Source organism: Pollicipes pollicipes, unplaced genomic scaffold (assembly GCF_011947565.3).
Source record: "Pollicipes pollicipes isolate AB1234 unplaced genomic scaffold, Ppol_2.1 Scaffold_1600;HRSCAF=1878_pilon_pilon_pilon, whole genome shotgun sequence".
In the NCBI taxonomy this organism is placed as follows: domain Eukaryota; kingdom Metazoa; phylum Arthropoda; class Thecostraca; order Pollicipedomorpha; family Pollicipedidae; genus Pollicipes; species Pollicipes pollicipes.
The window spans coordinates 10,109,857-10,127,178 of NW_023595962.1; the positions used below are offsets into that span (position 1 = coordinate 10,109,857).

The 17,322-nt window shown below is 50.0% G+C and overlaps 1 protein-coding gene across 1 annotated transcript in view; it reads left to right on the forward strand.

The window, feature by feature from the left end:
• The first annotated feature begins 612 nt into the window (after positions 1-612).
• The window catches only part of LOC119093668 (QRFP-like peptide receptor), a 38,252-nt gene continuing 21,542 nt past the window's right edge, over positions 613-17,322 (forward strand). The window contains exon 1 of the mRNA XM_037216661.1: positions 613-735. Within this exon, the coding sequence (XP_037072556.1) occupies positions 613-735 (123 nt within the window). The remainder of the gene's footprint in view (positions 736-17,322) is intronic.

Here is a 17,322-nt window from a genome sequence, read left to right on the forward strand (position 1 = left end):
GACTAACACTTGATATTGCGACGTGACCAACATTTCATATTGCGACGTGACCAATATTTTATATCGATGGGCGGCATGTCAACGGTTGTCATTGGCGATTGCGTCTGTTATTCACGCTCAGACTGCACACTCTGCGTGTAACTGTAATTTTTGCATCAATTTTACGCTACACTGTTCTATTGGAAGATAACAACATACAAGTGTAGTTTATTGGATGCTGAAAGCACACATCCCTCAGAAAGCAACCTGATATTGTGTGCATGCACGTTACTTAGAATGATGCCTATGAAATAAAAGGCTGTGATGTTACGTCATGCCAGCCACTGGGTTCACGGATATGCCTGGGTTCACCTACTGTCCTTACCGTTGTGCTATACCCAATTTGCTACGTACTGCAACGTACCGCATTATGTATGGTGTGTAATTTGATGATGGCTCGCCTTTGTGGTGAATTCGCCGAAGACAACTGTCCCGTCTTTCTGCAAGCGCCGCGATCCGCGAAGTCCCAATCTCAAACGCTGTCTGCCCTTTTTCAGGGGCGGTTTGTGTTGACCTGACCCGGCTGCGGCGCCGACGTCGTGACGTCAGCCGAGCCCCAACTCCGCGGCCACCATGGACGTCGACATGTGCTTCAACCGCACCGGCACCGACATGTTCAGCGACTTCGACTTCGCCAGTCACGAGTACCCGCTGGAGTACAAGCCGCTGGAGTTCAGTCCGGAGAGCATTGTGAAGGTAAGCGCCGGCGTGTCGCGACGACACGTGAGTTGAACTGGGATGCCCATGTGGCGCGGAACGCGCATCACCCGGCTGCGGGCGTCCGCCGGTCCGTCTGTCTGCGGGGCGGCGGCTGTGCCACTGCTGCTCGGCCGACGGCACGTGCTGGGCCCCTGTTGGACTGTCTCTGTATGGTTGTATAGCCCGGTATCGAAACCTCTCACTAACGCCTCGAGCGTCGCACGGGATGGCGGGTGCTGGGCGCGAGGAAGAGAGTGGTGATGGAGTGCGTGCTTTCCTTAGATTTCCGAAATTTTAGTCTGGATAATGGCCAGTGCTTTATTTTTTAAACCTCAAAAGGCACGAGGATCACCTATCTAGAGGGTAGATGAGATTGAAGGATCTGGAGGATCTGATGGGTTGGATTGGAGAATCTGGAGGATCTGATCTGTCGGATTGAAGGATCTGGAGGATCTGCTAGGTTGGATTGGAGGATCTGGAGAATGTGATAGGAGGATCCCGAATGTCTGGGGTCACGGCTGGGGGATCCTATCTGTTGTAATCCTGGGGTACCCAAGCCCTGGTTTCCTGGAGGACCCCAGCGCCTGCTTGGGAGCGATCATCAGCAATGGCGGTGGCGATATTCATCACGTTGCACCTCGCCTTTTTCAGCAAACACGCCGCTTGGCTGCTATGTTTCGTGCATGTATGCCATTGCATTTGCAAACATGAGCAGTGTTTGCCCTTTAGTGAGGAATTGCTCATTTCACAAATCAACAGACACATCGCATGATAACTGTTGTATGGTTGAAATCGGTTGGACTTTGCGCTTACGCTGCTGGTCGGTTGTATGCGGATTAAGGCCATTATTACCAGGCGAATGCCGTCGTTGCCGAAATCCGGTCTTCGTCGCATTTCCCCCTTATGTTTAGAATTACTAGCAATCACAAGCAGGAAGTAAAAAAGATTTACGACAAGAAGTCATATTTAATCGCTGTTTATGTTTTTATAGTTAATGCATAACCGTACATATGGTGCACACACTGGATGGTCAGCGACATCATTTTATGTTGTTATGTTATGAATGGCATATGGTTGATTAGACAACTTTGAATCATTAAAAAACATGTACTTTATGCACAACCGTACGTATGGTGCGGACACAGGATGGTCGGCGACATTATTTTATGTTGTAACGTTATTTATGGCATATGGGCAATTGGAAATTTGGATTGTTCAGAAAAAGATGCATTCTATCTACCGCTGCCCTGGTCTGAACCGCCCGATGCGCTCCGGCTCTTTTGGTTACATTACACACGTACAGTAAGATATTTCTTCCCCTATGGAAGCGATTCCGTGACTGCGTAAGTTCCTGTAAAGCTACAAACGCTGATAAGACCCCAGCCAGGAAGGCATCCTCATCAGCTGCGCTGCCGGGAAAACATCTAGAGAACAATGGGGAGGCGCCGTTTTCGTGGCCCAATTCATAACCAAATCATCACAGCAAACTTGGCTTAGTTTCAAAACTCCCTACGCCGGGCGGAATAGGCTATTGAAAGGTTGGTTCAAGATTGAGCCAACGCGAGAACTTTCCTCCATTGATCCTCATTATGAACACCTGGAGAGTGATGACGCCAGAAGTTTGGGCCATTCTCAAAGCCAAAGCAGCGACAAATGACAGCTGAAGAGGTCTCTTACCGATATGGCTTCCCTACGCCCATCCGATCGGAATAATTCAACTTAACTATCGGCATACATCACCCAGAAATTATAATGAGGGCTGCAGCCTTCGAAACGGCTTGCTTCCTGATGAAATTATATCCACCTTTCGACGAGCCGCTATCCGCGTGGCCACGATCCATTAAACCACGAGCCGTCATCTACGGGAGAATATTAACTCGTCCACTTGGCGCTTTACGTAACATGGTGCATTTGTGCCAATCATCATTTGCTATGCACTTTGCAGCCTTGCAGCGTATGTTTACTTTCTGCTTGTGCAAACCCGGATTGCAGAGCCGGCCCCATGCTGTATCGTACGTTGCTTTGAAGCTGTATTAGTACCCTAGATGAAATGAAGCGCATTAGATTGATGCGCACAATAATCAAGCATTCCATGAGCTCTTGAAAGATCGCTTTAGCCGTTTTGACCGTTGATCAATGCATTTTATCACCAACTATAGATTTAAAATACGTTTAAATTCTCTATCAAGTGTAAGTAGGTGCTCAACACTTTGACAAGGAAATGACTGTCTTCACAAAATTTCATTGACAATCAATAACATACCTACATTTATCCATCTAAAAGTAAGTGCAGTATATATGAACGGGCTGCCGAAAAAAATTGCTTCTTCTGTCCATGCCTTCGCCAACTTTTACAGGTGAGCATGCATAATTCACCAAATCCAAGGAGAACATCAGGCCTGACTACCAGCCGTGTGAGTCGGCCGAGCGCCATGGATGCCGGCTGACCGTTGATGTTTGCATCGGTGCTGTGTGGAGCAAGGCGGGCTTTGGGGACCATTTAACTCAAGGATCAGTTACCGTGGATCATGCTCAGATGCCAAGGTCTCGAAGTGCTGCACACCCATGAACGGCGACGCGGGCAGGATAGTAGAGTCTGTTTTGTCGATTCTGCGGCAGAAATGTCACCTAATGTTTTTTTAATATTTCGCATTATTTCGATAGGAAGAGATATGAGTCAAGCATGCCCACAAGAGCACGATCTCCAATTGCAATCTTATAAAAAAGACGTGTTTAATTTTTTTCTTCAAATGTCGCCAAGCATGTCTAGCCCAAATCGTGATAAAGCGATGTCCTTAGAAAATAGATGCTGAAAACTTCTTTTTAAACTCTGTTAATAGTTTTGCGCGTAATCCTTCGTGAAGACAGGTATCTGTCTTGATATCTGTCTTGATAGTCCTATGATATCAGGCAAAATACCCGAGCTCCTATTTGATCACCGGCGATCATGACCATATAACCAGAGGTGTACGTGTTGCTCTTGGCATTTTCATGGTTTCCAAAACTGATCACTAGCAATGGGAGACGCATCGTCATGTTATGCTCGCACTATCAGTTTGAGAGACTGGAATGAGCAGCCCATACTTGCAATTCTACCAGCAAATAAACTGGCTGCATTTATAGCTATCGTCAAAATCGCATTTGATAGCATTTCATACAGATGGTGCTGCATTTAGGGTAAACATGCAGTAAACTTGGGGTAGATTGCATTGTGGGTTTTGGTGACGCCAACTCCAAGGCAGCCAGACCGTTCCGATTGTGCAGTAATACGCTGTTGGCTTCCATGGATTTCTAGCGTATTTTGTTGGGCGGACTTGGCCACTATTTGGGGTAACCCGACAATTAGGACTCGAGGGCTTCAGTTCGTCTTATGGATCGTTCTTTTGCTTCTGGGGATAAAGACGTACGTAAGATGGGTACTTCTGATTGAATCCAAGTTAATGGATCGCTTTTACCGTCGCGTGTTTTGCTTATTTTTAACGCATAAAGCAGGAATTCGGGGGGCGGAAACCCAGTGGTTAGGCGCCGCGCCTGAGGGAACCGGAGGTATGGGGCTCAACTCCCGCGGAAGCCGCCGTCCCTGTCAGGCCACGTCACGGGTGAGACGTCACGCCCACGACGCCACGCGTGAAACGTCACGCCACGACGCTACCGGTGAGACGTCACGCCATGAGTCACGGATGAGACGTCACGCGACGACACCACGCGGTGAGACGTCACGCCACGACGCTACCGGTGAGACGTCACGCCATGCAGTCACGGATGAGACGTCACGCGACGACACCACGCGGTGAGGACGTCACGCCACGACGCTACGGTGAGACGTCACGCCATGAGTCACGGATGAGACGTCACGTGACGACACCATACGGTGAGACGTCACGCCATGACGCCACGCCAAGTGCCCAGGCCGCGTTCTCCTTTTTTATACCGACCTAACACAAGGCGGTGGAGCCACACTCGAGAAAGACGGAGCTGCCATCACCGTACAGGTATTTGACGCAAGTGATTGTTATCAACGTGCACCCAAGATAGGTCGTTTTTTGCAAGTTTTCGGCTTGATGTATTACACCGAAGAATAATGCAAACATTTTCGACTTCGTTGGCTTTAACAGCGAGGCACTTCGCCATATATTGTTTGAAATTGCGCTCAGATGCTGGGCAGAAGACGTCTTTGCCTGCCTGTCGTGTTTTCAGACCCTTTGACCCTCCTCACATGAAAAACCGACGTGGCCAAGAATGGCTTAAGGTTTCTCAGGGCTCCAAAGCCGCCCGTTGGGAACAGCGCAGGGCTTGAAATTATACATTCTACATACAACAATAATTTGTTATGGATTGTCACGTCGCCCGTGTCTCACCAAGTAAGGCCTCTTGCTGGTTTACGGGTTTAATTAAAACTTTCGCTGACGCCGTTAATTTGTCTGAGTAGCAGCGATTAACTACGATATCTTCCGAAGAGACAGAGCGAGGAAATGTATTGGAGCAGCGGTGTTGTTTCATATTCAGCCGGGGAAGACTTCAGCTCCTTCATTTTGAGAAGAAAGTAGGTCAGATCCTGGGAGAAGTCTGCTTTTTGTGTATTTTAGAGACAGGTTTAGCCGCTTCCACTGCTCAGTACCCTAGACCTGTTTTCCAAAACCGGACCTCTGTGGTAGAGGCTTCATGACCGTTACACGCGACCGATTCACCACCGCAGCACCTCAACGTCCAGCCCCAACACAGCTCCAAGGAGGAAAGCGTCGAAGTCAAGAGGCCGGTGGATCAATGTCGCTCAATATCGCAATGAAGGTGATCGGCAGCTTACGCCAGCCACGTAGCGGCAGCAACGTTCAAGGAGTTTGACTGCATTGAAGAAAAATTGAAAACTTGATCGGGTTCTCACACTGCACATCGGCCAAGAACAAGATCCCGAATGAAAAAATTGACATCCAAAGAGCTGCAATTTCGGTTTAAGAAATGTTATGTTTCTAGCTTATAAATCTGAAAACGGCATTTTTGGAGAAAAAATCATGACATATGGATATAAACTACAAAACGCCAAAATATTACAAACTATAGCATCGAGCGTCAACGGAGCGTCGAACACACTACTAACAGAGTTTCCTTTCGTGTCAAAAGAGTCTCATAAGTGTTCAATAAAGTGAATGTTTGCCCAAGGGTATCCATTCTTAGCATAATCAACTAATGCAACAGCATGCTTAAAAAATATTTTGAGCTTGCGTGCTCGCAACATCGACACAAGAACACCGATGGGCAGGGCTGCGGTTTCCAACAAACCGAGCGGCGCCGGTCCTTACAGCTAAAACCAGGCGCCGAGAGCGTCAGACGCCAGGCGTCGGGCGCCAGACGTCGGGCGCTAAGCGCGTCGGGCGCCAGGCGTCATCGGGCGCCGAGCGCGTCGGGCGCCAGGCGTCGGGTGCCAAAGGCGCCGGGCGCCAGACACCATCGGGCGCCGAGCGCGTCGGGCGTCGGGCGCCGAGCGCGTCGGGCGCCAGACGTCGGGCGCCGAGCGCGTCGAGCGCCAGGCGTCGGGTGCCAAAGGCGTCGGGCGCCAGGCGTCGGGCGCCGAGCGCGTCGGGCGTCGGGCGTCGAGCGCGTCGGGCGCCGGGCGCGTCGGGCGTCGGGCGTCGAGCGTGGTCGGGCGCCGGGCGCGTCGGGCGCCAGGCGTCGTCGGGCGCTGTCAAACTAGCGGTGCGAAATTCTCATCCAAGTACTCACTTGAAGTACTTCAATCTCCATTGAGGTGACCGCGGCTGTGCTGGCGGTGTTTGCTGAGCTAAATATCGAGATGTGCTCGAGCTTCGGCCGTTTCTCGTGGCTTTCTTGCATATTTGTCCTGAATTTGAGTGTTAACTTCTATTTATCAGCTGCGTTATGGCGCTTTTTTAAAGGAATGCTCCACATTGAAAGATATTAAAACACTCATCTGATTTGATGAAATGGGCTCATTATAGCTATTGGTATACTTAAGTGGAAAAGGCTGTTCTAGACAAAGCAATTTCTCTGTTTAGTAAATATGCCCCTCAACACGCCATTGTTTGATTACGTCATCGCACCTCACGCAACGTGGATTGTTGTATCTGAAAGTCGTGCTCACGAATGACAGATATGACCATTATATCTTTATTGGCCTTGACCGCTGCACGGCTGTCGAAATGACACGATTTGAATAGCGGCTTTATGGCGTCATGGATGCCTAGGTGACTTTAAAAAATCTTCCCGGAGAAGTCTTCACATCTTCGAGGACGTGTAGATCAGAAACTGAAGGGTTTTGGGTCTTGAGAATGGCAGGACTATGAACTGCGCTGAATGATCTTCAAGATGTTTTCTCAGTGCAAAACTCCGCGCGAATGTGAAACATTCCCTTAATGGGCGACTCTTTTTCATGTTTGTCGCGTGCCACCGGCAGACTTATGTACTTCCGGCTCTAAATAAACTTGAACCGATTGGTGGACTTCTAAACAAGGCAGCATTTGCCTCGAGTACAGGCGTAGAAAATAGCTGTGCTTTCTGTGTCGTCAATGTCACAACGTCCGCCTAATCATGCAAGTGACCTTCATGCACACCCCAAATATCACCAATCGAGCACATGTCAATGAGATGCTTCCCAGCCGAATGAACCCAGGGCGTCAATCTGTTGAGAACATTTTCTTGTTGGCTTTATGTGATATGGTACCACCATGACGCCGCGAAGAGCGACTTGGAAACAAGTAGCGAAGACCGGATGATTGTTGAGGCGGTCTTCGGATTTTTGTTCGTGGATGTTCACTCGTAATCTCTACCGCAAGTCATGAAGCTACCGGCTCTGTACCGCGTGGAAATTTGCGTGATATTGGTAGAGCGGTCAGATCGGGCGATGACGGCAACTGCATATGTCATGCGCTCAGGGAAATCAAGGGTATTTTTAGCTCATTGGTATCGTTTGCGAAAAGGAACTTTATGGTTGACGCGAAAGAAGAAAACGAAACTAAATGCTTCACACTTTTTACCTAAGAAAGTCAATTTCACAGCAGGAGGTATCAATAACGCTCTCTTGGCGCGTTAAAAGAGTACTGGATAGCATTCGTTAGAAAACAAAACATTTATCTTCCCTTTTTCTGGAAGCATCCAACGCTCGCCTCAGCACAATTTGCTGAGAGGTTTGGTTTAATTTGTCGCAAACAACCCACTGAATAGCAGCGACAAATTGGGCAGAGTTTGTATGGTTTGATAACGTCACTTCGCTGCCGGCACAAGCATTTTTAAACCAAAGGAAAAAGCAGCCCCAGTCGCTTAGCACAGTAAACAGCAAACACATCAATCAACCATTGTAAAACATGGACCGTTGAATTTTTAACTGCGTGAATGGAATTGCATCATAGGTTATAGAAATGGATCAACCGTTCAGACTAGTGTTCTAATATTTCAGTAGGTAGTTCGGTGGTTGGTAGTTTAGTTTAGTAGTAAGATGAGTTGTGGAGCTTGTGTTGGTCAAATGTGGAACTTCGATTAACTGCGGTTCAGCTCAAGTCGTTCATAAACGGAAAGCACGCAGCAGCCTGGTTGTGAACGAAATTCGTAGAGCAATAAACCGGAACTTCCTGGTTGCAATCCTTAACAATCTATGATATAATATATATAGGTTACCTCCAAAGGCTTAAGCGAGAACGAGCACCAAGGCAATCATGCATTCATCGTCGTCCATGCATTCTTTTATAATAGCTGGCGTTACTGTAAAGGCTCATTGCTGTGCAGATTGCTCAATTGTCCTGAGTGACACCGCCGTAAGCGTAAAGCATGGGTATGCGGAAACAAAGGCATATGTTCCCGGCAGGGGCTGTTATGGGGCTGTTATGGGGCAGGGGCTGAGACCCACAGCTTTCTGAAGCTTTAAGATTGGCCCTTTGGGCATTGACTAGAAATAAATAATCCAAATGGCTATCATCCCCTTGCCTTCTCAACGTGGGGCGAAGCCCATCGCTCCATGTCTGCGGAAGGATATAATCGCAGTGTTGTAGTTCCACCAGCACCAGCAACAGCACCACTCCTTCTCATCATATTGCCATCTAGACCAGGCCGCCATATTAGGTATCAGGACATGAACGTGTGTATGTTAAGTGGCAAAAGTTTCGTAGTGTGATGTTTCATGCATTTTTACCCCGCAGCTACACCATGGCTGGAACGCCCGATTCCATAAGTTTTTGGTTTGCTTATGTAAAGACGATAACGAGAGTAAACCTGACCATTTATTACGGTGGTCATAAAATACCAAAACGATTCGCTGCTTGGGGAACCCATAGCTCACATACACCTTCCAGGTTTGCATCACCACCGCTTATGGTGCGGTCCTTAACGCTGTCGAGCGTTCTTTTGATTCGATGCGTTTAGGCTGGGAAAAGCGGCTGCGGCATGAATTGGATCCTTTGATCCCTGTGAAGGCGAGCACGTAGCACACAAAGATTAAAAAAAAACAGTAAATTCACATGAAACACATAACAGGACACTTCTGCGATATTCACCGAATCTGTCCATACCTAAGCAAGTTATAAGGTTCTAGCTTTTAGACTTTGACGTGAGGATAGTCTCTGCCATCGCAGTGGCTCGCTTTGAACTTCAAAATTTCTCCGCTGTACAAAATGGATGGTACTAGCTAGAATTGAAGACAAAAGCTTGAAATTTTGCGGTGCTCCACCTCGCGATTCGTTTTTTTTTTTTGCGTAGCCCCAGGCACATCAAGAGGAAGGATTTCTGCTCGGCCGTCGTCATCGTCATTTTGGCTTTACGGCGCGCTCAGCTGCTGGGGCGCCATGGTGTTGCCTGCCTCTCACTCTGGCAGGAGGTGCGGACACTGCGGGGACGGCCCCCGGTCGAGCCCGGCTGAGACCTTGCCCTCATTTCAAATCAAAACTTGACCACATCCATGCTGCTTTAAAGGCGATTGTTCAAAGGTACAATGATGCTGGGTAAAAGTATACCTTTAACATTCATCATGTAATTCCAGGAGAACGGTAATGAGTGGAGAGAACATCATATGCTAGCATTATCATGAAAGGCGTTTGTTATGACGCACTACGGCGGCCGGGGAACAAAAAATCATTCTCTGGGTGTTTCCTGTAAGAGTTTTTTAAGTGTCCGCGGCAAAAAATATATAGGCGTCATGCTGTGTACAAAAAGCGATGCAAGGTTCACAATACCTTTGTGCGTCATTACGGTGCGTCGTTGACTGTGGTGATGGCCGGCCGGTAATGTGTTGGCCAGATTGTGGTGGCCCGGAGAAGTCACTTATAAGCGCGCGCGTAGACAACCACTTCGCATTTTCGTTTGCACTGTTCTACAGGTTTCAAGTGCCTGTGCAACAGCTTTCTTTGAAGACGTCATTGATATTTGCTGGTCGTTGGTCCGATAGCGTATGGACTAAGTACAGAAAACATGCACAAAAATTGCAAGGCTCATCTGTTTGCGTTCTAAAGCTCCTGGAAAAACACGGCAGTGGAGGTGCCGACAACACGCGATGGCCGCTTACAGAGCGTACAAGAACAGCAGTCGTACCTGGAGAATTAAGCATATTGCATTGCAGCACGATTACTACAACGCAGCATTAATTTTCAGCTTTCTCTTAAAACGACCGCATATTGATAGGCTGCAGGCACGTAAAGATCCAAGAACATCCTAATTCGGCTTTGAAATCCAGCCGCGGATGGCAGTTAATGTACCCGGACGGCATAGGGTCAATATCGCCGAACGGTCTTTTGGATCTTAGTAGGATCATACTAGCTTTATAGTGATGTGATCCTACCGATATAAGGAGCCCTCATTGCGGCAAAAACTGTGAGTATGGGCACCTTGGTGAACATTTTTGTGAATAATTTGTTTCTTGTAAGAAGATCGTTAGGATGGAAGCTGCCCCTCCCCCCGCCCAACAGTAGAGGGAGACGCGTCCCCCTCGCCCTCCTCGCCCCCTCCCCACCCCGATGGCGGCACCCCTGTCCAATTGTAATGTTGCAGGTTGATCATGTGTAACCCAACGCCTTCTGCGCAATGCCCTGAATCGTGTGCTGTGCAGCTTGAGCTGTGCTTCTTTTTCAAAATTGTGTGGCGTTGCGGTCAGTGTCAGGAAGAACATCGCGATCAGCGTCTGGAATGCTGTCGCGATCAGTGTTAGGAAGGATGGAAAAGTTTGAAAAGTGGGATGTTCAGGCCACGCCAGCCAAAGACTTGGCTTACTGTTCAAGTGAGAGTTTCTTGGCGTGCAGCCTCACTGGTAACAGCTTCCGTGCAGCACAACTGCTGACCCGAATGCCTTGACCTAGATGATCTTGACCTAGATGACCTTGCGCTTCGTGTGCAGTGAATTAGTTTGGAATGGGAGGTTTTTAATCCGGGTCTAGAACTGGGCGTATCTAGAATCTAGGTTTCTGGAATTTTTGAATCCAGGTGCAGGTCGCCAAGGTCTTTGTCTTGGGTTTGAGTTCGAGTTCATGATTACACATTTTCGTCCGAATCTGATTCAACTGAAAAATGAATCGACCCACTTGAGACCGACACTCAAAACTCCTTGAGTCAATTTTAAGTCAGAGTCCAAACACGATCCAGAGCTCGGCCAGGCGCAGACCAAGGCCCGGAACTCACCCTCCAAGCGTGGCGTCCCAGAAGCCCCCCCCCCCCCCTCCGCCTCTCTTCTGACCCGGACCGCGGCCCATCATCCGCTCCACGACCGGGGCCGGGGGGGGGGGGGGGGGCGGACGTAGCCAGAGGCCGTCACGTGCGCCCCGCCGGCCCCGCCGGCCCTCGGCCGCCCCTGGCCGCCGGCTAGCACAGCGAGACAATGACCCGCCCCAGATTGACTGGCGGCAGCGAATGGCGGCCGTTCGGCGAGCGAGCGGCCTCCGAACTCGTCTGTCGCCGAGCCGACCGATTGACCTTCAGGAGCGGCGACCGTTCAGGGGTTCGTCCCGCTGGCACAGAGCTGGCGTGTCTGGGTGGGGTCGGCTGACCCGAGACAGGCGTACAAGGGTCAGATCCCCGCCCCAGACAGGCGCATGGAGACGATCTGGAGCCGACCTGGACTCGAATCGGATGGCTGCAGTCAGCCGCTTGGGAATCAGCTGGCTTTAGTCGGCCGCTTGAGGGTCAGTTGGCTTTAGTTAGTCGCTTGAGGATCAGTTGGGTTCACAGTCAACCGCTTGAGAAGTAGCTGGCACTAGAGTCAGCCGCTCGAGAATCAGCTGGCTTTAGTCAGCCGCTTGAGAGTCAGCTGGCTTTAGTCAGCCGCTTGAAAATCAGCTGGCTTTAGTCGGCCCCTTAAGGATTAGTTGGCTTTAGTCAGCAGCTTGAGAATCAGTTGGCTTCACAGTCAACCGCTTGAGAATTAGCTGGCATTAGAGTCAGCCGCTCGAGAATCAGCTGGCTTCAATCAGTCGTGAGCAGGCAATGTTCTCTGGTGGGATGACTCCGCCTGTGTGACTGTCTGGCGTGATGACTCCGCCTGCGTGACTGTCTGATGTGATGACTCCGTCTGCGTGACTGTCTGGTGTGATGACTCCGCCTGCGTGACTGTCTGGTGTGATGACTCCGCCTGCGTGACTGTCTGGTGTGATGACTCCGCCTGCGTGACTGTCTGGTGTGATGACTCCGCCTGCGTGACTGTCTGGTGTGATGACTCCGCCTGCGTGACTGTCTGATGTGATGACTCCGCCTGCGTGACTGTCTGATGTGATGACTCCGTCTGCGTGACTGTCTGATGTGATGACTCCGTCTGCGTGACTGTCTGGTGTGATGACTCCGCCTGCGTGACTGTCTGATGTGATGACTCTGCCTGCACTTCTGGGTGCGTTCCATGGTCGGGGGAGAGGAGCTTGAGGAGTGTTAACCCAGATCGCTGAGGACAGACGACGCTTACCCAGAGGAGTGTTGCTTTCATTCTTCTCCTGGGTCGCTTGCGTGCACATCAGTAAAGCCAAGATTAAACTCAGAAGTAATAACAACAGGCACACACATCCATATAACAGCTGGATGACATCTGGCATTTCTACGTGCCCCATTGCTGTCTAAAGATGGAACTATTCCTCCCAGGTGAAATCGCATTCCTATGACTGTGGTGTTGCTTGTCTCAAGAATGGCGACATGCCCCGCGGTCTTTGCATTAACAGTGCCCGTTGTGTCTTTGCTTCCCCTGAGATTGCAGTTAACCTGTTTTGGCAGTGTCTGTTGTATCTTTGCTTGCCCTGAGATTGCAGCTAACCTGTATTGACAATGCCTGTTGGGTCTTTTGAAGAAAGCCCTGTAAAAAAGCGTCCAACTGTGTTCTTTCAAGTGCTGTTTCTTGCATGGAAAACGCAAGCAGACATACGCATGTGTGCCGCAGTCCTCCGCATTACAGGCGAAAGGCATTTTCTGAATAAAAAGCAGCGTCGCCCGTAAACGGTGGTAGAAGGGCGACTTTGCATTGGCGGGCCCGATGTGTCTGCACCTAAGCACTGCTACAGTTTGCAAAGCCGAGGCTGATCCTGAGCTGGCTTTGATACGTGTCTGTGCCTGAGCACTGCTGCAGTTGGCAAAGCCGAGGCTGATCCTGAGCTGGCTTTGATACGTGTCTGTGCCTGAGCACTGCTGCAGTTGGCAAAGCCGAGGCTGATCCTGAGCTGGCTTTGATACGTGTCTGTGCCTGAGCACTGCTGCAATTGGCAAAGCCGAGGCTGATCCTGAGCTGGCTTTGATACGTGTCTGTGCCTGAGCACTGCTACAGTTTGCAAAGCCGAGGCTGATCCTGAGCTGGCTTTGACGCGTGTCTGTGCCTGAGCACTGCTGCAGTTGGCAAAGCCGAGGCTGATCCTGAGCTGGCTTTGATACGTGTCTGTGCCTGAGCACTGCTGCAATTGGCAAAGCCGAGGCTGATCCTGAGCTGGCTTTGATACGTGTCTGTGCCTGAGCACTGCTGCAATTGGCAAAGCCGAGGCTGATCCTGAGCTTGCTTTGATACGTGTCTGTGCCTGAGCACTGCTGCAGTTGGCAAAGCCAAGGCTGACCCTGAGCTGGCTTTGATACGTGTCCGTGCCTGAGCACTGCTGCAGTTGGTAAGGCCGAGGCTGATCCTGAGCTGGCCTTGATACGTGTCTGTGCCTGAGCACTGCTGCAGTTGGTAAAGCCGGAGCTGATCGTGAGCTTGCCCTGACAGCTAGCTCTAGTTGACGGCCCAGCTGGAGGGGAGGCTGGTCCAGATATCAGAGGGGCCAAATAAGAACACCTTGCCTGGCGGCGGCAGGCATAAAGAACCGTTATCAGTAAGCTTATGGCGCCAATAACGGTTTCAGCTGCGAAATGGACAGCCGCGTTGACGTCACTGACGTCGTTATTTCCAACTCTGTATCGGATAAATTGCGAAAAGTGGCATTCCTGAATACTGCAGCATGCTCTATTTAGAAACACTTCGGAACATGTGCCGATTCTCTCGACTTTGTAACCCGGAGGGAACTCAACGAATCTTTACTGAAGTATTGACTGAAGAACCACATCCTGCCAGCTATTTCAGAGCAACGTTGGATGCGAGGAGAAAGTAATGCATTTGATCTGGAAAGGCGTTGAAAAACAACGATCTTTCTAAAACGGGATAAATTTCAGGTGCTGTATCTCTCCACGTGCACGAACTTCAAAGTCGTCCGATTTAATAACAGCTTCAGAGAGACAAAGGGCAAGCCAGGCGGGTTATTAGTCCAAGAGCGTCCCACGCTCCCAGCGATATCGCCACCATAGTGGAATTGGACCATGCTACGTATTGAAAGGGGCCGGTGTGCCTGAATCGCACCGTTGGTTGCGTCTATGCGGTGATAACGCACGCGATCCGTGAGATTCAAGCCTGTAACCCTCGGGCTGAAATTTGCTCCACGGCCGGAGTGGATGCACATGAAACAAGCAGAAGTCGAGGAGTGTGTTCCATATTTATGTGGGGTTTTGACCTGAAACAGCCGTCTTGGAGACCTTTCGGTGCTGTTCATAATCCTGTCCTTCTTATGACCTAAGCCCCTCTAGTTTTTTAGCTAAACGCCCGCGAAAATAGGGAAAGGTATATCAGGGAGTGTTTCAAAGTCGCCTTGGAATTCATGACGTCATAACAACGCCATTAAATCCGGCTATTCCATCAGCCGTGCGGTGATCAAGGCCAAGAAGAATATGAATGTCGAGGCGTTCATATCTGGCGTTCGTGAGCGCGATTTCCAGGTAAGACGGCCGTCAATTGGCTGTCAGTCAATGTTGTACAAAGTAAGATGACGTAATCAGCCTTTGATGCACTGCAGAGCATATTTATTAAACAGAAAATCGTGCTGTCTAGAGCAGTCCTTTCATCTTAAAAAGTACACCAATGGTTTTCAGTGAGCTTGTTTCATCCTGTCTGATGCTTGCCTTAATATCTTCAAATGTGAAATGTGAAGAATTTCCCTAAATTTAACGGACTGATTCAAATGCGAAGCATTCCCTTAAATAAGCTTATTGCCTCGTTTGTTGCATATACCAGACGCGGGCATCTATTGTATTCCATTTTCACAACGATCCGAGGGCACGAAGAGTACAAAGGCCCCATAATGGCTACTTTTGCGTAGTTAGACCGAAGGCCACTGCCAGGCCAACGGAACATAAATGACGCATTTGTGCCGGCTAAAACATTCCTGCATCGAATCACGTCAATTACTTCTTTCTGTGACGATCAGTGGCGAAGTTGTGGATATGTGAATCATGCAACGATTGTAAAAATTATTGACCTTGCATTATCTATAACCTTGATTTCAAGGCCACCTAGAATGAAATCGTGATGGACGACGATTTTTATATGAGGACCACTAGCCTACTAAATTCGTTGAAATTGGACGGATCGGGCTAAAAAGTGCTCACTGTTGCCAGCTTGAGAACATGATGTCCCGTTGAAGCAGTACAAGTTCTCCGTCAGCGAATTTCAGTATGTGTTTGCCAACGCTTGCGAGGATTACTAGGCGAAGTCCTTTAAGTTACGAATGCAAAGAAGTAGCTCTTCCTTACCAAATAAAAGGAGTCGCCTTGCTGCGCACAGAACGATTTTCTAAAACCCTTTCAGCGGCATGGTCAATACACTCCCCCCCCTGGGAGTCGCGCCAGTCATCTGGCTCCTAGTTCCGCTGCTCTGCTGACCTCTCCCCCTCCTTCCAAACGCGTCTGGCTGCGGATGCGCCAGCGCGTTCCGTCCCGTGGGATTCGCAGTCCGCGTATTTTGGCGTACGATCTGCATTTACGGCAGCTCGGGGGTCGTTCCGAAGAACTAGGCGTAGTGCGGCGCAGGCTACCGCAGCAGGGGGCAATCATAGCGCACCGTTCCCTGCGGCCATTGGAGCACGTGACAGACACAGCCGGCGTCTTCCGCCCGGGGGCTTTTGTGGGCCCTGATTGCGGCCTTTAGGAATGCATGGGTTTGTGATGGAAAATAGCGGGAGAAAACAGCGTCAGTGAGGCTGCCTGGTGCATATTCATTTGGCCTGTGTGGAACGCATGCTGATGCTTTCATTATTTACACCTTTTTTCTCATTTGGGAGAGAATCGAGATGTTTTCAGTGTACCCTCTGCACCTCATTGTAATGCCGGCTGTATGCATTGGACGAGTTTTGTCCCACGTGTTTAGCGTTAATTAAGCGCAGTGTTTAGAGCTGTGTTTGAGGCTTGAACTCACGGTCCAGCGCGTTGCCATTTTTCTGCACAATTTAGGAATGCTGCCAGAGCGGAGGAACCACCAGTTTTTGTTGATTGCATGCCGCCTGCACACGCTGTTGTATAACCCCACAGCTGTGATGGTGACAGAGACCGCACATCGAGCGAGTTTGACTTAGCTTAGGTTTAACAAAATATTGAAGTTTGCCGTCCCTGCCCTGTCTTGCCCTGTCCTGCCCTGCCATGCCCTGGCCGCCTTCCCTGCCCTGGCCGGTCCTGCCCTGCCCTGCCCTGGCCGGTCCTGCCCTGCCCGGTCCTACCCTGCCCTGCCCTGCCCTACCCTGCCCTGCCCTACCCTGCCCTGCCCTGGCCGGTCCTGCCCTGCCCGGTCCTACCCTGCCCTGCCCTGCCCTACCCTGCCCGGTACTGCCCTGCCCTGCCCTGCCCTGCCCTGTCCTGCCCTGCCCTGCCCTGGCCGGCCGAGCCAGGCCACGCCGTCACGCCTTCCAGTAACGGATATATTTCCAGCCATTTATGGCAGGCTTATACAGTGTTCATCAACATGGAGCGCATCTCTGCAATATTGGTGCGGTGTGAATGGTTCGGCATCGACAAGCAAGGTGCTTAGTATGATGAATATGCATGCAACTTTACGGAGCTCCATGAACGTGAAAAGGCAAAATTTTCCAATTGAAAAAAGCTGAACAGCTTGGCCAAAAACTGAATCTAGATCTCCATGACCAGTGCCGCCGCAGTGATATTAGACAAACAGATTATGACGTCGGAGACAACGGACAATTTTGACAAAAAAGTGGGTCGATGTGTGTGGACGGGCACCGGCTGTCGTGCGCAGAAGATGGATGCGCCCGTTTTGGGGATTTAATGATTGGTGTGGAATCTCAGCAAACATGGCGGATGAAGACGTAAAATCAGCTGCTC